This window comes from Bolinopsis microptera, chromosome 4 (assembly GCF_026151205.1).
Source record: "Bolinopsis microptera isolate Bmic1 chromosome 4, MBARI_Bmic_1.0, whole genome shotgun sequence".
Taxonomy (NCBI): Eukaryota; Metazoa; Ctenophora; class Tentaculata; order Lobata; family Bolinopsidae; genus Bolinopsis; species Bolinopsis microptera.
In genome coordinates this window covers 10,128,066-10,152,532 of record NC_087075.1, presented here as the reverse complement: position 1 = coordinate 10,152,532, position 24,467 = coordinate 10,128,066, and the positions used below count along the sequence as shown (strand labels likewise).

General features: G+C 38.2%; 2 protein-coding genes across 2 annotated transcripts; one reads left to right on the top strand and one right to left on the bottom strand.

Moving 5' to 3' along the window:
* The first annotated feature begins 3,392 nt into the window (after nt 1-3,392).
* On the top strand, nt 3,393-4,405 carry LOC134813785 (N66 matrix protein-like). Its single transcript, XM_063821666.1, has 2 exons — nt 3,393-3,456; nt 4,065-4,405. The coding sequence occupies exons 1-2, from the start codon at nt 3,393-3,395 to the stop codon at nt 4,403-4,405; spliced, it is 405 nt and encodes a 134-aa protein (XP_063677736.1).
* A 1,255-nt stretch (nt 4,406-5,660) lies between these two features.
* On the bottom strand, nt 5,661-14,624 carry LOC134813692 (uncharacterized). The gene is made up of 4 exons (XM_063821536.1): nt 14,542-14,624; nt 11,443-11,579; nt 7,228-7,308; nt 5,661-6,837 (listed from the first exon to the last, which is right to left on the bottom strand). The coding sequence occupies exons 1-4, from the start codon at nt 14,616-14,618 to the stop codon at nt 5,816-5,818; spliced, it is 1,317 nt and encodes a 438-aa protein (XP_063677606.1). The 5' UTR covers nt 14,619-14,624; the 3' UTR covers nt 5,661-5,815.
* Nucleotides 14,625-24,467: the final 9,843 nt, after the last annotated feature.

The following is a 24,467-nucleotide window of genomic DNA, read 5'->3' as shown; positions in this document are numbered from 1 at the left end:
GTCAGCAACGACCTTAACTGCCGGGAAAATTGGGTGATGTTGCCATGGTTACTGGGGGTTGTCAGGGTGATGGCAGTAATAATTGCAACCCGGGTAGGTTGAGTTAGACGGTAAATGCCGGAAGCGATGGTCTAGGAAGTGAGAAAATAAACAACTGAAATGCAAATAAACCCACAATCCGGCTTATTACCAGAGACAGGACAAGAGCGTAAATTGATTGTTAATCTCAATTTCAGTGTCGTTTCAGTGAAAAACTCTCCCACGACTTCACCATTTCTACTGATTGGAGTGAGACTAACCCGCACTTTCGGACTATTCTAAAGCATGTCAGTGTGGCGTGCGTGCTTGACTAGCTCTTAAATAGGCTAACAAAATCAGAGACCGGAGGAGACGTAAAGGGATCTTATGGAAGATATATGCAACAAAATAGAGCAAAATAAACACATTTCTGGTGACAATCATAAGTACAATTAGCCCGCAATTAGTGACCTCTACAAAAAGGATAATCACTCCTCACTTACTAATACTTTACGTTAAATTAACCGCAGCGGATGACTATTTTTTGAGAATCAATAAACAAAAGTAAAGGGGGAAATAGAGGGGAAGTGTAGAGGATGGAAATATGGAGTACTATCCGGCACTACAGCAAATGTATGCAAGGGAGGCAAGCTTAGATTTGCTGATCAAACAAATTTCTCTATTTTGAACTGCTCGCTTGCTGGTTACAAGTCCCAATCAAGCGTTGTCATTAGGGGTAAACTCAGACTTATTTTGGGGCACGTGACCATTCCCCGTGGTCACGTGGCCTTTCATAGGGTTACTACTCTAAGCACGTGTGTGTTGCCATGACCACCAACCTGTACCACGTGGGTGCTGTAAATGATCCTAATGACCGCCATTATCTTAGGATGTTTATTCTTGTAACTTTAATGGGTAATTAAAAGCGAGGGCTGAAGAGCTTGGGGCTTGAAGATGGCAGGGCGGTCAGCAAGCAGTCCAGTCCTAAACAATGCTAGAACGAAGGGCCTGCGTACTTGGGACCGTTCTCTTCTCCTCTTGCTCCTTGATTACTCCTTTGTGTGCTCGTCTTCTCCTCCTCTCCTGCCCAGCCCAACGTATATACCACCCACATGTCCATACCAAGATCAGTGAGAGGAGTATACCGTTTACATATAATACATGTTGTGCAGAAATACTGGCATACTAATCCCCAGTTAATTAGTTAATTGCTAATTACTCCAGCGGTATCTGATAATGATAATGTAAATGTTATTCTCATAAACGTCACGGATTACGGAGTAGAGAAATAGTATTAGTATCGGTATCATTATCTGCAGCCAATTACGGTCCGAGCAGAAAATTAGAAAATGGGTTAAATGATGACAAAGGATCTGAATCCAATTTAATATCAGACAGAAACTTCAGCTTTGGGACCGGGGAGGGCTTCAGTTGCTGCCGTGATTAGAGTTGTTTAAATGTAGCCGTAATATGGAAATCGTTGACGGTAAATTAAGAGATGACCTTGTTACACTTTTGCGGCATTGAGGCACTTATGAGGCACCAATTTGTGGCATTTGAAGTACCACTTTAGGGGCACTAGCGGCACCAAATTAAAATATGCAGCACTGGTACTATAGCTTATTTGGCACCCGCGTAACTATTAGAGTATTAGGAGACGCTGGAGGCATCCTGGTCATTAGAAACACCCCTAAAAGTTCGTTTTTTGACAAAAATGTAAAACTTCTGTAATTTTATTTCTGTTTTAGTTACGCATTTTATTTTTGGTATGCGTATAGAAAATCGATACGGCTTTAAAATGAGATGTTCGGCGACCTCCTAGCTTACTCACTAGACTCAGTAGGAGTGATTGAACTGCGAGGGACAATTGAGGTAACGAATTAGCCTCATCACTTTAAAATAAAGAACTTTCTCATGTTACGTCCATGATATATATAAGTTGAAAGTATAATCCATAGTGAATATACTTGATCGAGATCTAAGCTTTTAATATTCCGATTCGAGTTGAAAATGAGGCTAACCACCTTTTGAGAGGGTGAAATGAGTCTAACAAGTATACTTTTGTGTATATTTTCGAGCAGGTTCGGTATTGTGACTATTTTTAATGTGTCAACAATAAAGATTGATTCATCCTCTTCAGGCTCAACATTTCAGAAATCGCCGAGTCTACTTGTAGGAGGCTAATAAAATGAGGCTAATAAAGAATTCGAGTTTTGACCGCATTTTTACTTTAATGTACGGAAACATGTTATAGACCCACTAATAAACTTGTTATTGTAGCCCGCAGGTTATTGAGACTTTATCATAATTTATGTAAGGTTGGATTGAGGCTACCTCTCTCCAGGAGGCGAAATTGGGGCTAACAGCTGATTAGCTACCACTGAATAATATTTTTCAAACCATCGAGTAACTTGTGTCGCAATCAAATGTAGTGTTAGAATATGGTTGACCAGATACCAATATAAAAGGCATGTTTTATAGAGTGTCAGCAAGTTAGCCTCATTTTGACCTCATTGAACTGAGGAACCATAACCTTATTGATCTTTGGTCAAAGCAAAAATTAAATCTTACTGTAAATAAAAGCATTCAACATTAAAACTATCACTTGTTAAATATCACAATAAGCCGAAGCGTGATAGGAGTTAGCATCAATCTCCCCTCCCAAAACTCATGTCAGGTTATAGTACATGATCGTCGACTATTCATGAATACAGGTTAGACAGAAACAATTTGAAGGGCTAGTCCAAAGAAGCAGTAGAACAAGTAATGAACAAAACCATGATAGTTAGCCTTATTTTACCCTCCATCAAAAGACAGAAAGGGTAGGTGGAGTCTACCATCGACCTAAAGTATCCATATAATGTATACCAAGCCAAAGGATAGTTTAAAGGACGTTATTGTTCAAACATAATTCAAAAATTAGAAATGACTTGTTGGCCTCATTTTTCCCTCAATTAGCGAAAACATTTCCCTCTTCTCTTCGGATTCTGAAAGAGTTCGATCTGATGAATCGATTAAACACGTTTAAACTTTAATTGCATGCTTGGAAGCTGTCATTAGAAAACAAAATGTAAAATGACTCGTTAGCCTCAGTTTGCCCTCGACTAAATGCTTCAAAAATTTTATTAAACGAAACTCACTTAGTTGAACTATAGACATGTGAAATATCATATGCCCATCTTAAAAGTTCTTCCTGTGACAATCTTCTAAAGTTAAATTGGGAAAAACGTGGTCCATCTCGTGCGAACTTTCCTAATCGACCAGGGTGTTTAGTAATATTGAAATCTGCACCTACGAAATAATTTCCATCGGTAATTTGTCGAGCTGAACTTCCTGCATCCTTTGAACATCCTTGATTTGCTTGAATATCAAAAATGGCGAGCTGGAGTCCAGTCTTACAGGTTCTAATCCGATGTATCAGAGCTACTTCAGCTATAAGTGAGTTATGTCCAAATTAAGGTTAAGACTGGATCTGCAGGAGTCATTTTATGGCCGACGAAATAATTTCCATCAATATTTTGTCGATCTGAACATCCTGCAGCCTTTGAAAATCCTCGATTTGCTTGAATCTCAAAAATGGTGAGCTGGAGGCCAGTCTTACAGGTTCTAATCTGACGTATCAGAGTTACTTCAGCTAGTGAGTTATTTCTACTGGTATTTTATCAAGCTGAACAACCTGCACCCTTTGAACATATTTGATTTGCTTGAATATCAAAAATGGCGAGCTGGAGTCCAGTCTTATACAGGTTCTAATCCGACGTATCAGAGCTACTTCAGCTAGTGAGTTATGTCAGCGTGTAAGAAACAATGAGAGAACTTAATGGTCGAAATAGTTAGACGTCTTGTTACAGAGAAATGATCTTATTTGTCATCTTGCGTGTGAAAATATCTTGATGGGCACCGGGAGTTTTGGTAGGCTAAACATTTCCCCGTCCTCTTTCAATCTAAGATTCAATCTAAGATTTATAAGATACATTTTTGTTTCGAACGATTTCAAACGATTGGTAGTTCCACAGGTGTTTAATTATTTAGCATCTAATTTACAGAGCTAGGAGTTGAGCCAGAAGTCGATGGTAACGATGATGGTAACGATGATGGTAACGATGATGGTAACGATGATGGTAACGATGATGGTAACGATGGTAACGATGGTAACGATGCTGGTAACGATGGTAACGATGGTAACGATGGTAACGATGGTGGTAACGATGGTAACGATGACAACGATGATGGTAACGATGGTAACGATGGTAACGATGGTAACGATGATGGTAATGATGGTAACGATGGTAACGATGGTAACAATGGTAACGATGATGGTAATGATGGTAACGATGATGGTAACGATGGTGGTAACGATGGTAACGATGGTAACGATAATGCCTAATGGTAACGATGATGGTAACGATGGTAACGATGATGGTAACGATGATGGTAACGATGATGGTAACGATGATGGTAACGATGATGGTAACGATGGTAACGATGGTGGTAACGATGGTAACGATGATGGTATTGATGGTCATGACGACGACTGTTCAGCAACATTTAGCTGTGAATATTTACAAGTTGCTATCCTAACTAGCAGCTCAGCCATCATCACTGCTCAGTGCTCTCCTGATAGTCACGTTCTTTTCAGAAGTTTCAGTCAAGTAAAATATTAATGGATGTGAAATTTAATAAGCATTACAAAAGGACACGAACCTGATTCAATTAGAAACAGTTTTACACTTTGAACTCAAATACTAAATTTGTGTATATTTTATTTTTTTTATTTTGTATCTTATCGGACTTTATAATTATTTGAACGGATATTAATTGAACGCTGAAGGCCCTGTCGTTCATTTTAATGTCCGTTTAAATAAAGTCCATCAAAGTCAAAGTTTGTAAAAAAATTTTCCAAAAAGTATTCCACTACGAACTTATTGTCCAGGATATGACTAAATATTATTAACATTTTACTTCTTAACGACTACTTTTCTTGCTTACTGTATTAAAAATCGATTAAAAAATTATTACTTAATAAAAACGCCCAAAAAGATGACACAAATTTCGGTTTTTTAATTATTATTATTGCTTGTCTCACGGCGGGCCTCCCCACCTTGGAAATATCCTTGCCACGCCCTTGTTTGTGGCAATGTGGGGCGTGCTATTGCGTACTGTTACATATTAGTTATTATCTTGTGCCAAATATTATCACATGGATCTATATTTAATTTTAAATCTTTTGCAATGCCTTTATCTACTAACTGTTGAGTTTTACTCAAACTATTTGATCATTTTACAACCAACACTCTTGGTCATCGGCTGTCAATTTCAAAATTAATGTTTCTTATAAGCGTTGACCAGGTCACTGTTTATGACAACGAATTATTAGCAGTTATAATACAGACTAAACCAATGAATTGACTTGGATGAGCAGACCATATTATTAAAGAAGAAAACAAGTAGTATATTTTACCACCAACGAAACAAAGTATTTATTACAACAACTATTCCGAAATTCAATTATAAGTAAGAACATTGATTTTTAGCATTTTTTTTTCTGTTGTTGTTGCTTTTTTGTTGTTGTTAATTCTGCTGTTTTTATTTATATTTGCACTAATTGACTATGTACTTTTATAAATCATTTTACACTTTGTACAATATTTAAATGGAAATTTAGTAACAATAAAATTTCAAAACAATAACAAACCACTTCGTCCGGAAAAAAATACTAAAGGAAAATTGAAATTTCTAAGATAAGTAATTGAATTGATCAATCATCAAGCTGACATCAAAAACGATCATTTTTATATCAAGATCTACCAAAAATATTTCTAAAACTACTCAAAAACTTTTCAGAAATAATTTTGCGCTGATATTGTGATCTAAAACAATAAACATAAGGGTTAATACAAGAGTTCACTGTATACAGCAGCGTAGAAAATATCAAACACATGTAAAGATAAGCAGTCAGCACACTATCTTTTTGTGACAGATATTCAAAAGAAACAGAAGCTGGAAGAGCATCAAGCGTGTCAAGCATGTCATAAATGTTCATCAAATTGCCAGGGAGCAGGCACAGGATGTAAAGTCCAATTATCTTCAACACGACAACATTAGTTTTGTTTTGCCGAGATTTAGGAGCCTTTACCCGCTTTTTGGTCACCAAACAATCAGAGTTCTTGGAGCTGTTTAGCACAGTCAAACTCTCTCTGGTACCGAGAGTCTGAGAGGACGATCTCAGGTCCGGAGACTTGACGATGTCCGGCTGGGTCTGTTTAGATAGTAGATTCAGCGGGTTGACACGTCTTGAAGACTCTTTATCAGTCTGGGATGTGGTGCACGTGGTCACTCCTGTGGTGCACGTGCTCTGCACTCCTGTTGTTCCACTCCTGTTGCACGTGCTCACTCCAGTTGTTCCCCTGTTGCCAGACCACCACATGTTCCTCTTCAAACTGGTATCCTTCCCTTTCCTCGAGCCCCTCTGCAGTCTAACCACAGTTGCAATGCTGATCCCTATGGTAAGGAAGAAAGGAGCCAGCACCATCAGGTTACTGGTGGCGTAGAGGAGTTGCTGTTCCAGGTGGGTGTCAATCTCCAGGTAGGCTAGGTAGTAACCCAAAGCAGGGAAGTAGTAATAGTGCCCGGACTTGAAGATGGGGTATAAGCTGGACGTTATGGGTAGGATCCAGGCCACAGAGCAGAGAAGAGTGAAACTTTTAGCGGTGAGGATCCGGGTACGTTGGAGAGGAAAGAAGACAGCGACAAACCTGTCGATACTGAACACGAATATCAGTAGAAGCGAGGAGGAGTTCATGGCAGTTGATATTAAACCTGAGAGGTGTGGTAGTATGATATTAAAGAAAGTATGATACGATAAAACCTTGATTTACCAGGATTCTTCGGGGAGGCGCATTTGGGCTCATCTTTTTGGTAAATCAAAAATCTTGGAAAATCAGGGTTTCGGATTACTTTTATAAACGTTCAATTTTGATCAATCCTTACTCCGCTTTTTTTTATTTGAACTGAATTTGGTCTGTGGTTAAAATTTCGCCTATTTGTTTTCTTCATGACAAAGAGAGGCACTGAGCCAGGATTTGAACTGACTAAAGCAAGGCTAAAATATATCCAACCTTTCAAACACATTTACTTAATAAATGTAACAGATCTGGAATGTTGAACTAAGTTTATAACTAAATATAAGTTGCGGTTAACGATTGTTACCTATGATATTAGCTAAAGGTGAGTTAACATCGTAGTCGCCACCAATCTCAATGGGCAGATACCGATCTTGTAATAATCCCGCTGAAATGGAAGAAGTTAATTTATCACATCGATTGGAGATTTCTAAATCACTTATATTAGTTCATAACGATTTTATATTGATCTTAGTTATTAGTCTGAGCATTTTTCGGATAAATTTAAAGCTTTATACAAGTTCTTAGGATGGCGTGATGTCGTGATGGACACACATGGTTACTACAACCAGAATATCTACTGCTACGTGGAAGATCACTGTAGGACAGATCACTACGCTCCTTGTCACCATTGCTCTACTCGGCTTTGCTACACGGAATGTTCGAGGTTTGACAAAAACGGACAAGCAACATCTGCTTGCCCAGGACTGTGACAGATATGATTTAGACGTTATTGGATTACAAGAGACTAAAGTACGTCAGTTTTCAGATTCGAGACTTCCGGGAAATCATGGTGGACTGGGGTTTCTTATCAATACTCGTGTTAATCATTACTTCCGTTCATTTCATCAGATTAGCGATCGTGTTGTTTACATGGAGTTTTTTGTTCCTTCAAAATCTGCTGTTACAGCCCAACCAACCCAAAGACAATTTCAAACCCTGCAGCTACAGACCAGTTTTACCGTGAACTTCAAGTAGCAGTGGATGTACCCGCACGTTATGAACTCTGGATACTGGGGGATTTTAATGCAAAACTTGGTAAACAGTCAGATCAAGACTACAACAGTGGCCTTCATAAGAACTTAAGAATTTGGCCGCCAAATTCAGAATTTGGCGGCCAAATTCTGAATTTTGCATTGCAAATTTTGGAATTTGGCCGCCAAATTTTTTTAAAGGCCTAACTCAAAATTCCAATACAAAACTGAAGGTCGAAATGCGATTCTACGTTGATTCTGAAAATTTCATGTAAAAATATTGAAACCCTATTGAGTTCTATTGTTTTGAGCGAAGTCAGTTTTGCAATTATCGCGAACTGAGATATGGGCGATTTTGTTCATTTTTTGCGATTATTTGACCACAGAATCCACAGTTAGGTAGATACTGAGCTGATAATCATAGATAATGTGTAGTATAGGCTTACCCTCCATATAAAGTTGGTTTCATTCAAAAATATTGATATTTGACTAATTTATGGGCCAAAATCGATCAAATTTAGTGCGTATGCCCAAATATGGTCATATGGTTTTTGGCTCATAACTCAGTCATTTTTTGTCCAATCTTGATGAAAATTCATATACGAGTTCAGGGGACCACTAGCTACAAGTAGAGCACCTAAAATCTGGATTTTGGGCATGTTCAGGGTATTTGGCTAAATTGGGCCTAATTTGGACCAAATATGGGCGAGGCTGCCCCGCGGGCACCGTTTGGCGGTTGGGGTCCGGGTACCCCGCAAAAGTTCGGTCACTGGTCCTAGTTTGTTGGTCAACTGCTATCTCGAAACCAAGTTTCACAAAAAAATCAGGGTGAACCCCCCCCCCCCCCCCCTTAAGAAGGTACGGCGTTGGTGGGAGGAATGAAAACGGCGAGAGGTTGTTGAACTTTCTTGTGTTCAATAACTTATTTGCTGCAAATACTGCATTCCGCCATTTCAGTCGTCACATCATTACCAGAACTGGTTGGGTCAAAGATAAAAAGACCAAGAAAAGTTTTCACAGATTGATTTTTGAGTGATGCCAGGGCTTATGGTGGTGCAAAACTACACTCAGATCAAAAAATCGTGAAAGCTACCATAGATCTCAGGCAGAAAACTAAGCTCTACAAAAGCAGAAAAACTCAGACCGTAAAGTACAACACAACGTCCCTGGTCTGCATCAAGGAGTTACAGAACCACTGAACCAGTTTCACCAAGCTGTCACACAGCAAATAGACAGCCTACCCACTCCCCCTAACGTTAAAGCAGGCTTTGAGCAGTTATTTGGAACTGTTAAAACTGCTGCGTCTAACACAGTGGGTATGAGACAGAAAAAAAGAAAAACTCAACATTCATCAGACCCTCAAGTATGTTGCATGTCAGATGAAAGACACAAGCTGATACTTCAACTGAATGACAACATGCTGCGTGATAGGACTGAATTGCGACGAAACATTAACAAACTCAAGAACAACATCAACAAACGCCTCAAAGAACTTGAGACAGAACATGCTAACAAGATAGCAGATGCTATCAATAACGCTGATGACACGAAGCGTAAGTTTGAAGCCACACGTGCCCTTGCCACTGATAAACAAGCAGAACCAATATCAGTGTTCAACGCAGACAATCAGCTCGTTGGAAACGATGAAGAGAAGGCTGCCATTTCCGAGAATGGTTCTTGCAACACTATGCCAGTCCAGAACCCCCTTTGCAACCCTTCATAGGACCTCCTAGACCCCTTCAGACTCCTATAACCTGTGAAGAAGTACAGTATACAGCCTCAAAGTTGAAGAATGGTAAGGCAGTAGGCCCAGATCAGATCCCCAATGAACTCCTAAAATATGCTCCTGAAAATTTCTAGAGACAATATGCTACCCTCATTAACCGATCTTTTGAGCGTAATGAACATGTTCCATCTTTTACAGAGGGATATTTGGCACCACTGCTGCAGAAACCTGGCAAACCCAAAGGCCCAGTTAAAAGTCTCAGGCCCCTATGTCTACTCAACGGTACTAGGAAGCTCTTGTCCCTTATAACACTTCACAGGGTCAGGAGACAGATAGCTGAGTATACTGGACCCTGGCAAAATGCGTACAAGGCAGGTCACAGTTGTGCGAATATTGTATGGACCCAACGCCATATATATCTGTAATGAAGGGGAAAAGATGGGAATTCTCCAAAACGGGCATCGATAGGAGCTCAGCTTTTGACACCATAAAGCGACCAGTAATTCTTGACTTGCTAAAGGAAGCTGGTTGCTGTGACGATGACATCAGGTTAGCAAGGTATTTGTTGTCAAATACCAAGCTCAGAATTAATATTGACTAAACCATCTCTTTGGAGTTTGAAACCTCCAACAGATCTTTCCAATGTGATGCAGCTTCAGGGGCATGTTTTACTTATACTCTATACTTTGCTGGCGCACTGTACCACCTAAGAGTAGTGTTATCATTTCACTACCTGCGTCCAAACCCTCCTTTTGACCCAGACTCTCTCTTGCCAATAGAATGGGAGTATGCAGATGATGCAGATTTCGGTGATGAAGACGAATAAAATCTGCGTGAAATGCTGCCTATTTGCAGAGAGATTTTGGCTGAATGAGATCTACTTGTTAACGAAGACAAGACTGAATTTTTCTGTTTCTATATAAGTATATAGCAGACAAAACAGATGTCGACGAGAAAGGAGAGCCATTAAGAGGTAGAGAGCCATGGAGGAAGAGTGTGTCACTGGGATCCAGGCTTTGCAGCAAATCTGACATACTTCACCGCTGTATCCTAGCTAATGTTGCTTTCGAAAAGTACAACAAAGTTTGGCTGGAAAAGTCCCGAATTTCACTGGACACCAAAGTGAAGTTATACGAGGCCCTTGTTACCCCAGTGGCCAGTACTGCTGTACAACTGCAATAGCTTGGCCGCTCCAGAGAAAATCCTTCAGAAAGTGGATGTGTGTCAGTGCAAACATTTGAGGCGGATCATGAACTCCACTTATCCCCGAATCATCAGTAACCGAGACCTTTATGCTCGTTGTGGGGTGACTCCATTAACAGAGAGGGTTGCTAAGTCTCGCTGGAAAATGCTCGGTCATATCCTTAGAAGTGATTGGAACTCCCCATCCCAACTAGCATTGAGTTTTACTGTTGAGAGTATGGAGAATATGAGAGGGAGAATTGGTAGACATCAGATCAGTATTTTCAATGGGTATTTTTTTGTGAAACTTGATTTCGAGATAGCAGTTGACCAATAAACTAGGACACCAGTGACCAAACTTGAATTTTGCCGGGAAAATTTTGGAATTTGGCCGCCAAAATTTTGTGGAGGCCTAAATTAAAAATCGGCTTCCTACAATAAGGTGGAAATGCGATTTAGAAAATTCGATTCCGAAAATTTCATGCAAAAATATTGAAGACTATTCACTATTTGAATATCACACGTTTAAACTAAATTTGTAATTGCCAGTAACTATGTAACCATGCAGATTGCAGCTGTTGGATAGACCGGAGTAAAGTAATTATCTAAATTCTAAAAATATCACACAAAAAATACTGACCTGCAACGACAGGAGCCACTGTAAGACAAGTAAGAAAGTCTGCTGTAGAGATCTGAATGAGCATTGAGGTGGTCCGGGTTCTCAGGTGCTTGGAAAGGGTGGAGAGGTGAACTGTCATGACAGCGTTAGATATAACACTGAGGGAGGTTAACAGTTAGTGAAGTTAGATGAGACACTGAGGGAGGTTAACAGTTAGTGAAGTTTTGTTTTTATTGAAATCTTTCAAATCGATCAATTACATACAAATTTACACAATTCTACGACAAAATGTATGTAATCAAAAGACCTGAGGGTCACCAAAACACAGATGTTGAGAGCAAAATGCACCTCCTGCACAAGTATGGGCCCACGGCACAAGTATGGGCCCACGACACTGAGGATGGTTAACAGTTAGTGAAGTTAGATGTGACACTGAGGGAGGTTAACAGTTAGTGAAGTTAGATGTGACACTGAGGGAGGTTAACAGTTAGTAAAGTTAGATGTGACACTGAGGGAGGTTAACAGTTAGTGAAGTTTGATGTGACAATGAGGGAGGTTAACAGTTAGTGAAGTTAGATATAACACTGAGGGAGGTTAACAGTTAGTGAAGTTAGATGTGACACTGAGGGAGGTTAACAGTTAGTGAAGTTAGATATAACACTGAGGGAGGTTAACAGTTAGTGAAGTTAGATGTGACACTGAGGGAGGTTAACAGTTAGTGAAGTTAGATGTGACAATGAGGGAGGTTAACAGTTAGTGAAGTTAGATATAACACTGAGGGAGGTTAACAGTTAGTGAAGTTAGATGTGACACTGAGGGAGGTTAACAGTTAGTGAAGTTAGATGTGACACTGAGGGAGGTTAACAGTTAGTGAAGTTTGATGTGACAATGAGGGAGGTTAACAGTTAGTGAAGTTAGATGTGACACTGAGGGAGGTTAACAGTTAGTGAAGTTAGATGTGACACTGAGGGAGGTTAACAGTTAGTGAAGTTAGATGTGACACTGAGGGAGGTTAACAGTTAGTGAAGTTAGATGTGACACTGAGGGAGGTTAACAGTTAGTGAAGTTAGATATGACACTGAGGGAGGTTAACAGTTAGTGAAGTTAGATATGACACTGAGGGAGGTTAACAGTTAGCGAAGTTAGATGTAACACTGAGGGAGGTTAACAGTTAGTGAAGTTAGATGTGACACTGAGGGAGGTTAACAGTTAGTGAAGTTAGATGTGACACTGAGGGAGGTTAACAGTTAGAAAAGTTAGATGTGACACTGAGGGAGGTTAACAGTTAGTGAAGTTAGATGTGACACTGAGGGAGGTTAACAGTTAGTGAAGTTAGATGTGACACTGAGGGAGGTTAACAGTTAGTAAAGTTAGATGTGACACTGAGGGAGGTTAACAGTTAGTGAAGTTAGATGTGACACTGAGGATGGTTAACAGTTAGTAAGGTTAGATGTGACACTGAGGGAGGTTAACAGTTAGAAAAGTTAGATGTGACACTGAGGATGGTTAACAGTTAGTGAAGTTAGATGTGACACTGAGGGAGGTTAACAGTTAGCGAAGTTAGATGTGACACTGAGGATGGTTAACAGTTAGTGAAGTTAGATGTGACACTGAGGGAGGTTAACAGTTAGAAAAGTTAGATGTGACACTGAGGGAGGTTAACAGTTAGTGAAGTTAGATGTGACACTGAGGGAGGTTAACAGTTAGTGAAGTTAGATGTGATACTGAGGGAGGTTAACAGTTAGTGAAGTTAGATGTGACACTGAGGGAGGTTAACAGTTAGTAAGGTTAGATGTGACACTGAGGGAGGTTAACAGTTAGTGAAGTTTGATGTGACACTGAGGATGGTTAACAGTTAGTGAAGTTAGATGTGACACTGAGGGAGGTTAACAGTTGGTGAAGTTAGATGTAACACTGAGGGAGGTTAACAGTTAGTAAGGTTAGATGTGACACTGAGGGAGGTTAACAGTTAGTGAAGTTAGATGTGACACTGAGGGAGGTTAACAGTTAGTGAAGTTAAATGTAACACTGAGGGAGGTTAACAGTTAGAAAAGTTAGATGTGACACTGAGGGAGGTTAACAGTTAGTGAAGTTAGATGTGACACTGAGGATGGTTAACAGTTAGTGAAGTTAGATGTGACACTGAGGATGGTTAACAGTTAGTGAAGTTAGATGTGACACTGAGGGAGGTTAACAGTTAGCAAAGTTAGATATAACACTGAGGGAGGTTAACAGTTAGAAAAGTTAGATGTGACACTGAGGGAGGTTAACAGTTAGTAAAGTTAGATGTGACACTGAGGGAGGTTAACAGTAAGTGAAGTTAGATGTGACACTGAGGGAGGTTAACAGTTAGTAAAGTTAGATGTAACACTGAGGATGGTTAACAGTTAGTGAAGTTAGATGTGACACTGAGGATGGTTAACAGTTAGTAAAGTTAGATGTAACACTGAGGATGGTTAACAGTTAGTGAAGTTAGATGTGACACTGAGGATGGTTAACAGTTAGTGAAGTTAGATGTAACACTGAGGGAGGTTAACAGTTAGTGAAGTTAGATGTGACACTGAGGGAGGTTAACAGTTAGTGAAGTTAGATATGACACTGAGGGAGGTTAACAGTTAGTGAAGTTAAATGTGACACTGAGGGAGGTTAACAGTTAGTGAAGTTAGATGTAACACTGAGGGAGGTTAACAGTTAGCAAAGTTAGATATAACACTGAGGGAGGTTAACAGTTAGTGAAGTTAGATGTGACACTGAGGGAGCTTAACAGTTAGTGAAGTTAGATGTGACACTGAGGGAGGTTAACAGTTAGTGAAGTTAGATGTGACACTGAGGGAGGTTAACAGTTAGTGAAGTTAGATGTGACACTGAGGGAGCTTAACAGTTAGTGAAGTTAGATATAACACTGAGGGAGGTTAACAGTTAGTGAAGTTAGATATAACACTGAGGGAGGTTAACAGTTAGTGAAGTTAGATGTGACACTGCGGGAGGTTAACAGTTAGCGAAGTTAGATGTAACACTGAGGGAGGTTAACAGTTATATTTACTCGAGTTTTATCACTAAATAAATAAGTAAATTAATTTACTTATTTATCTATTTATTCACTTCAGTATTGCCACTTACCCGGTGAAAGCAATAACACAGAAGATTACTCCCAGTAGCCGGTCAGCAGACGAACTTAGGAAGGAAGAGAGTACCATGACTTGCTAAATATGTGAATATTTGTCAAATATGCGAATATTTGTTAGATATGTGAATATTTGTCAAATATGCGAATATTTGATAATTATTTGTTGAATACGTGAATATCTGTTAAACATTTGTTAAATATGTGAATATTTGTTAAATATTAAGTTACCTATAGTTGTTATCTAATATGTGAATATTGTTATGAAATATGTGCATGCTTGTTGTACAATATCTATGAAAACTTATGTGTTATGTTAATGACACGTGCGATTTATTTAATATATTATATTAATTATACTTTAATTATTAAAATTCAAAATACCGGATTAGTGGTATGCCTATGCAAAATAGCAACATATAAGTGCAGCACAGTGGCTTATAGTGAGTTTTGTCATTGTGTATAACTATAAGAGTATAAACACTAAGCAGAGAAATTGAGATCATATGTTTTAACCCACTCAGCTGCTCCGCTTATATCTGTGAGTTAAGGTAGTAGTTTATGAGCCGCGTTATCTCCATTGGTACTTTAATAAAGAAGTCACGTGGCAAGCCTTGCCATGTACGTTGTCATGACGTGCCTTGTTCCGGTCTCGGAACATATCAATGATGACGACGATTTCCTCGCTAACTATTGGCTCCTTTTTTAAACGTTTTCCGCTCCGATAAAGTCCATTATGGTACCAAACCTTAAATTAAAACTATTTTAGTTTCGATGAAATCATGGTTACAGACAAATTTACCGATTTTATATCGCGAAGCTGATTTCTTTGCACGATGGGGGTTCATCTGGAACTTGAATAAAATGATGTAATATATTTAAAGAGCGTGTCTTGAAATAGACAATCACAAATGGGAGTAAGTAATAGTTATACTATTTGCTAGCCCCTGGTAGTGGTAATCCTAAGCCTCATTAATTATTACACAAGTTTTGAAGGTGCACTGATTTAACCGTTCCCAACGAAAATATGGGAATAAATGGTGTCTTTGTATGAACGCTAGAGGTAAGATTTTATAATCACATGCCCTTTTCCAAAGGCGCTGCATTTGACAAAATCCCATTTTAGGAAGTAGACGTCAGTCTCAGTACTTATTTTTCCCCACTATAGTCTATATATTTACTAAGATATAATATTTTGAGATTGGGAAGGCGGATTATCGTTGTGAAGTACTGTACTACTCACGAAGTACTGTACACGATGTTTTCAACCCACGAGTCAGAGAGCAAGCTCAACTGACGGCTCCCAAATGGCGTATGCACATGTCTGATCAAGAATGTGGTTGGGCTGTGATTTATCGACCATGAGTACCAAGCAAGCAGATATTTGAATTGACTAGATTTCCACTGGTAAGCGATTCGGAAAATCATGGGCCGGCATAGTGCCGGGGCGGGTATGATCCACCAACCTCCGAGTTACATGCCTGGTGCTCTACCAATTGAGCTACCGGCCCTATTCAGCTCAGGAATTTCTTGCACGCATATCAGTAAGCAATCGTGTTGTTATCTCATATCTGCTGCTATTAGTACACTGCATTATATGCAGCTGGGATACTCACTGCCATATTTGTGAGTGTGCATACTGTGTGTAATGATTTTAATTTGAGATTGGGGAGGCGGATTATCGTTGTGAAGTACTGTACTACTCACGAAGTACTGTACACGATGTTTTCAACCCACGAGTCAGAGAGCAAGCTCAACTGACGGCTCCCAGATGGCGTATGCACATGTCTGATCAAGAATGTGGTTACTGGTTAGGCTGTGATTTATCGACCATGAGTACCAAGCAAGCAGATATTTGAATTGACTAGATTTCCACTGGTAAGCGATTCGGAAAATCATGGGCAAATTAAAAACATTACACGCAGTATGCACACTCACAAATATGGCAGTGAGTATCCCAGCTGCATATAATGCAGTATACTAATAGCAGCAGATATGAGATAACAACACGATTGCTTACTGATAGGCGTGCAAGAAATTCCTGAGCTGAATAGGGCCGGTAGCTCAATTGGTAGAGCACCAGGCATGTAACTCGGAGGTTGGCGGATCATACCCGCCCCGGCACTATGCCGGCCCATGATTTTCCGAGTCGCTTACCAGTGGAAATCTAGTCAATTCAAATATCTGCTTTCTTGGTACTCATGGTCGATAAATCACAGCCCAACCACATTCTAAGATATAATAATCATTGAGGAATGAAAAAGTTGTTATCAACATATTATGTTGATAACAACTTTTTCATTCCTCAATCGGAAGGATCTAAGAAGTTTCTGCTTATCATGATTGTTTAATTTGTATCTGTATTTACAACTACAAGCTTTTTATTTGATATTGTTAACGTTTTACTTTTAGTAACAGAAAGATGTAACATGACTGTTATTCAATTATATAGATTGTAGGCCGAAGAGACTCCATCATCATATGATCCAAGAGAAGCGTTTTTCATGTATAAAATATTGTTTAATTATTAATATAACTTCAATCACAGGATGCGCAATACTAGGAAGTGTAGCATGGGAACAGGAAACAGGACACGTGTACACTGTACAATCTCAAAACATCAAGTCTGAAGTCAGCTTGAGAGGAATTTTTGTCTCCCTTTGAATCAATCAAGCTAGATGATTTGTTGTAAATACTGAGATCAAACTATCAATTTACAGGCTATCGTCAAACATGTTGCAAGGCGTCATCTTCAGTGACATAAGCCCTAAAAATTGTAAATAGTTAGTAAAACCCAAAATTCCTTTAAAAACCTGGACAGTCTTAAAACGGTTATAAAATTAAAATTAAGATGTTAGGAGTAAAGGAAGGCCAAAAAAATTTATAGTGTTTAATCCCAAAGGTTTTAAAGTCTTGAGTAGTTGAGTATATTTATGTTCACGGACATCCAAAATTTTAGGACTAGAATTATCAATAATTGACACATTAAAATTTTTGTTAAAATCCTCCCTTTAATTTGTCTAAAACCATGATCCAACAAATGTAAGCCCAAACTATATTCATCACTTGTTTCATCTACCTTATCACCATTTAAAAGTTTATAATATTTGACACTATGTTCTCCAGTCCTAACGGCCGTAGAGAGCGAGTAGTGCGACCGACGTAAGCCTTTCCACAGACACTACATTGGAACAGATAAATGATGTTGTAACTCTGGCAGTTTCCAGGAGAAGCTTTAACCTTCTTGCCGTTCACTTTGAATTCATGGGTGCCTTTGACAAGTTCACAGCATTTGCATCTTGGCATATGGCATTTGCTGGTTGTACTCCTAAAGCAAGTTCCTTTAGCTCCTAAAGCAAGTTCTTTCAATTTGACGAGTCGAGATTTTAGGCTTGGCCCTGTCTTCTTTGTGTAACTGAATATTTTCTTCCTAGGCGTGGCAGCTGTTGAGGAGGTCTCTTGGGATGTTTCAGCAGTGTCACTTTCACTGAAACTCCTTGTTCTTGAGAGGTGTTCTTCATACTTCTAAGTCACATACACCAGATCATCATCACTACCATAAGTAGATATGACCCTGATTGGAAGATGTAATGGTGTCTGGTCATCAGGAGCCTGAACTTTGCGTGACAGTGATCTTGCTGAATTGAGAACTTTATTACTAATGTTCTCAATCATTTTCCTAGGGTAACACGCGGCAAGGAAGGCTTTTTTGAGGTTGGTGAGGTGTTCTTTCAGGCGTTCTTGGCAGTTGATGATCCTTCTGAGTCTAAGGCATTGAGACTTGAGAGTACACGATACCGGAATAGATATGGTAGGGTGGGAGCTTTTAAAGTGTAGGTATGAACGAGAGTCCATTTTCTTCATGAACAAATCCGTTTGGAGGGAGCCTAAGGAAGCGCAGGTGAACATTATATCAAGGAAAGATACGTATTTACGAGGATCTTCTATTTGGTATTCATCAATGATTAGGCCATGGGGGAGGAGTGCTTAGTTAACATCTGTAATCGAAATTTTGAACTCATCTGTAGTTCCTTCAAACAAACCTGCTCCGTCGTCAATGTAACGCCTGAAGTCAGCTTATGATTAATAGTACACCCGCCGAGCTTATTACTTGATTAACAACTGGAGTAATTTCACTCCATTTCACTCCATTCTATTGTTTTATTTGTCTGATTAGAGTCAGACAATTTTAATTCTTAAAGCTCTAATGTAATTGCAGTGTATTCTATCAGCTTATAATAATATACTTATAGTTATACTTATTCTTGCGGTATCAGGCCAAAGTGTGAATTGCGATTCCGCACCCACCGCACTTATATGTTGCCTCTGCTTTTGTTATTTGAGGGAGAATGTTATAAATTGTGAATAAATCAACCTGTCATCATGCTTATTATATTACGTGCGAAGACTTAGAGTAGGTTCAAAATTAGGACGACGCAGCTGAGCTGTACAACCACTACACAGTACATTGCAACCCTTTATTTCTGAACAAGCTAGGTATTATGAGTATGACTGAGTAGAACTTGAAATAATCGGTAATTTTAATATTCAATTTCAAAGGGCGGAGCCAGCCGCCAGGTGCAGCGGATGGAAATCTAGCGTCCGCCTAACGGGCACAATTCTTGTTAATAATTGTCTCTTTTATCCAGTTTCTTAGTTATAAGACTCTTCAGATTATATCGACCAAATCTCGCTGCTCGTCTCTCTGTTCGGGGGAGCGGTCTGGGCTAATGAAAACAGTTTTGTAGTTCTTAACGAGTTTCAACTTTCTTGCTTTCGAAAATATCTGGTCAACCACTGTGGAACAAGAAGTGACAACTTTTTATGATTTCATAGCGTTCTTTCTGCCTACTCTGTGGGCCTCTACTTTAGATTTCTCTTATACCATCGCTTGAAACGAGTGGCTTACTTTAGCATCAAGGTCCTCGTCGAGCTCCTTGGGCATTCCAAAAATCAGTCTGAAGAACTTTCTTCATATCTTAATCTGATCCAATAGATGATTCTGCGAACCATTAACATTATCCTTCAGAGCTGAACTATACGTCTTAATCGAACTTGAATTGAATCCTCAACTGGTGTCTTGACCGAAATACTTAAGATTTCAACCTTTTCCTTCTTACAGTTATAGCCTAAAAGCTCTGACTGATCTTGTACTGTGACTCAAAAATTTAAATTAGAATACAACTAGCTGCAATTTTAAAATCATCAGTGTTTAACTCGTTAAATTGCACGTATTATATCCTTATTCAGCTGCTGCTTGTGCAAGTTGCAAACATTATCATATCTTAAGACTTCCAGTACCATACGAATGTCATCGACAAGCGATTGTATTGCAGCTTATCTCACATCTTCTATCACTGGTCCATATTTTACATCCCCGGATGGTGATACACAAATAAACTTATCGCTTAACACAGAAGATAACGTATAATTAGTGATAAGAGATAATTTTCCAACAATGCTTAATGCTATAATGAGTAGTAGTACAATCAGACTAGTGACTACTTTATCGTACACACGAAACTCGGCTAGCTTTGACTACCTTATCGGACCTTATTTGGACGAACATTAAATGAACGGACATAATTATGAACGGACATTAATATGAACGCTAGAAGGCATTCAAAACCATCAAAAATCTGAACTTTTTTCTTTTTTTTGACGTTATTTTATTTCAGCAAATGATTTTTAAATCCGTTTTTTATACAGTAAGTAAGAAAAACAGTCGTTAAGCAGTAAAAATGTTAAAATATGTGTACATGATCAGTGTCTAATATTACATATCATCTTCATAAAAAAGAAGGGTTTTCGTGCATGAAATAGTTTATGCTTAAAGCATCAGTGATTTCTAGATTTATGGAAACCTTTTTTTATCAAACTACCCCGGTCCTGCATTTCAGTGTTAACTTTTACAAGCCATTCGGCGTGAAGTGGTTTTATCTTAGACAACTTAAGGTTAACCTTAACATCACGTGGAGCTTTCCTAGCACTCATGTTCCATTACCTCCCCTGAGTAAAATGAACTATAACAACGTCGGACAATGTCCTTGGCAACACGATTTACCGTAATATCTAGAGGCTGGAACAAGTTTGTTATGTTGGCGGGGACTAGCTCATGAACTATGTTGTTGAGTGCCATAATTTCGTTGACTTTTTCCGCCAAGTGACCCTTGAAAACATCATATACTAGTAAAGTTTTCTGTGCCTCCGGTAGACCAAGGAGACCTTTCCGTCGTTAACTTACGGCACAATAAAGTTCTCATAGAATTGTCATATTTTGGAAAAAAAGTTCGAAGTGGAAAAAAATTTTAAACGGACTTTATTTGAACGGACATTAAGATGAACGTTTATAGGGCCTCCAGCGTTCAATTTATGTCCGTCCAAATAATAAGGCAAGTTTAACTAACTAAGACGTGAGTGTTAGGGCTGTCATTGACGAATTTATGTTTAATCCTGTTTAATCCTGTTTAATCCTAGTTGTCATGTGAACTCTCACCTAGATTTAGCTAACGTTTAGTTCAATCAGATTCTATCTATGAGTCACCCACATCACCAACTAATCGTCACTGATTGGGTAACTTGATGCAACAATAATCATTGAAAATCAATCATCATTTCACAAAATAATATAATAATAATATTAATAATAATATTTATAAGTTATAATAATAGCAGTCGATTCTCCACATATTCACTGCATTGCCATTACAATTACATGGGAAACTATTATACAACTTGTATAGTATTAGTAGTTTTTCATGTAATGCAGTGAATAGGTGGATAATCGACTGCTATTATTATAACTTATTAATATTATACAACTATAAATATAATAAACCGAATGTTACTAAGTATAACTAAGACACTCGCACTCAAATTGTTGATAGTTCTTGTGAAATGACTCTGATAGTGATAGGGATATTGACGTGTTTATTACAATGCTTCTATACCAACTCCCGGATTGGAGCTGTATATCAGCTGGTTGATATCTTGCTTCTAATTTTGTTTTTGGAATTTTTTGATGTGGTATAACTATGTAATGGTTATAATTTCCACTTTACGGTTCGAAGGTTCTTCATGGGTCGAACTCAGCTCAGAGCAAGAAATAGCCGATTTTTGCACATACCTTACTGATGACAAAGTTAATGTTCCAAATATAATTAGTCCGATACACTAATATTAATAATTAATATTCCTTAATCCGATCCCAGTGCTGGCGCCCGCAGAAACGTGCACCACCACTCCACCAGTGGCACCAAATCACGAAAATCACGGGATGATGATTAATCACTCTACACTCGACTGTCACGTGACTTTTAAAACACGTTCTCTTGATGGCTCTGAATGACTGATCGAAATCCTAGTCCTCTTATCTGATCCTAACCCTAACCCAAACCCAGTCTTTAACAAAAGCATATACTGAAACCCTAACCCTAACGAGAAATTAGACCAACTTCATTATTTATACGGTCATATCACGTGATCGAGATAGTTTTTCGCCAATATCTTGCCAGGGGAGCATTTTAACCCTATGTCATAGGGGGTGATTCGGAATCAGAGTCCATATGTCGGGGCCCTTTTAGAAAAATTTCTAAAATCGACTGTATGTAGAGTGATTTAACACTCATGAAAATCACGGCGAAAGACAATATTTTTGCAGAGCTAAGTTAAATGAAATATATTCGTTAAATATTCAATTTTATCGGCTCATGTCCCCGGCCATGATGATGTGATCTCAAATTATAACATCCGACACAGGCTGAATGCTGATGGGGGTCCATAATAACAAGATATGACATATTATCAAATTTTTCCATCAATCAAAACTTCTATGCTATATCTAAAATTCCCATTATCTGTGTAGAACGTCGCTTTCCCAAATTCATGGCCACTCGAACGGAAGCAGTCTCATTGCACTGTTTTGAAACGGCCGACCGTTTACTATACGAAGGTCCCGGCAATTTGTTCGCAGGACGTTCCAGGACGTTCCAGGACGTTCCAGAAAGCAGTCCATTCAATAGTATAAATAGTTCAATAACAAGCTAATCACAAATCAATAACTATAGATCCGACAACGTTTGTGACAAGTATCTGAAGATCTGAGAAGTGGCAATCAATAATAACACTGATTTCACCTACTGCACAATTCCACAATAGTCTATCCATTGTATGTCTATAATACTTGTGGATACTGATAGAATAAATAACCATCACACCCGTCTCTTCAATACTTTTCTGTGCAGTTTTACTTCTTAACTTCTTAACTTTTTAACTTCTTAACTTCCTAACTTCTTAACTTCTTAACTTCTTAACTTCTTAACTTCTTAATTTCTTAACTTCTTAACTTCTTAACTTCTTAACTTCTTAACTTCTTAACTTCTTAACTTCTGAACTTCTTAACTTCTTAACTTCTTAACTTCTTAACTTCTTAACTTCTTAACTTCTTAACTTCTTAACTTCTTATCTTAACTTCTTAACTTCTTAACTTCTTAACTTCTTAACTTCTTAACTTCTCAACTTCTTAACTTCTTAACTTCTTAACTTCTTAACTTCTTAACTTCTTAACTTCTTAACTTCTTAACTTCTTAACTTCCTAACTTCTTAACTTCTTAACTTCTTAACTTCTTAACTTCTTAATTTCTTAACTTCTTAACTTCTTAACTTCTTAACTTCTTAACTTCTTAACTTCTTAACTTCTTAACTTCTTAACTTCTGAACTTCTTAACTTCTTAACTTCTTAACTTCTTAACTTCTTAACTTCTTAACTTCTTAATTTCTTAACTTCTTAACTTCTTAACTTCTTAACTTCTTAACTTCTTAACTTCTTAACTTCTTAACTTCTGAACTTCTTAACTTCTTAACTTCTTAACTTCTTAACTTCTTAACTTCTTAACTTCTTAACTTCTTATCTTAACTTCTTAACTTCTTAACTTCTTAACTTCTTAACTTCTTAACTTCTTAACTTCTTAACTTCTTAACTTCTTAACTTCTTAACTTCTTAACTTCTTAACTTCTTAACTTCTTAACTTCTTAACTTCTTAACTTTTTAACTTCTTAACTTCTTAACTTCTTAACTTCTTAACTTCTTAACTTCTTAACTTCTTAACTTCTCAACTTCTTAACTTCTTAACTTCTTAACTTCTTAACTTCTTAACTTCTTAACTTCTTAACTTCTTAACTTCTTAACTTCCTAACTTCTTAACTTCTTAACTTCTTAACTTCTTAACTTCTTAACTTCTTAACTTCTTAACTTCTTAACTTCTTAACTTCTTAACTTCTTAACTTCTTAAGGGGGGGGGGGGGGGGGGGTTCGCCCTGATTTTTTTGTGAAACTTGGTTTCGAGATAGCAGTTGACCAACAAACTAGGACCGGTGACCGAACTTTTGAGGGGGTCCGGGACCCCAACCGCCAAACGGTGCCCGCGGGGCAGCCACACCCATATTTGGTCCAAATTAGGCCCAATTCAGCCAAATAGCCTGAACATGCCCAAAAACCAGATTTTAGGTACTCTACTTGTAGCTAGTGGTCCCCTTAACTCGTATATGACTTTTTTTATTAAGATTGGACAAAAAATGACCGAGTTATGAGCCAAAAACCGTATGACCATATTTGGGCATACGCATCAAATTTGATCGATTTTGGCCCATAAATTGGTCAAATATCAATATTTTTGAATGAAACCAACTTTATATGGAAGGTAAGCCTATACTACACATCCTCTAGGAATAGGAATACAAGGAATACAAGGAATACAAGGAATACAAGGAATACAAATTTAAAATCTTTAGTTACAATAGTAACTGTTAAGATAATAACAATATCATATGATTTAAATTTATTATATTATATAACTTAAACCAAAGTGAAAAATAAAGATTTTGACAATAAATATTTTGTTTACAGTCGCCTTGGTAATGCTGT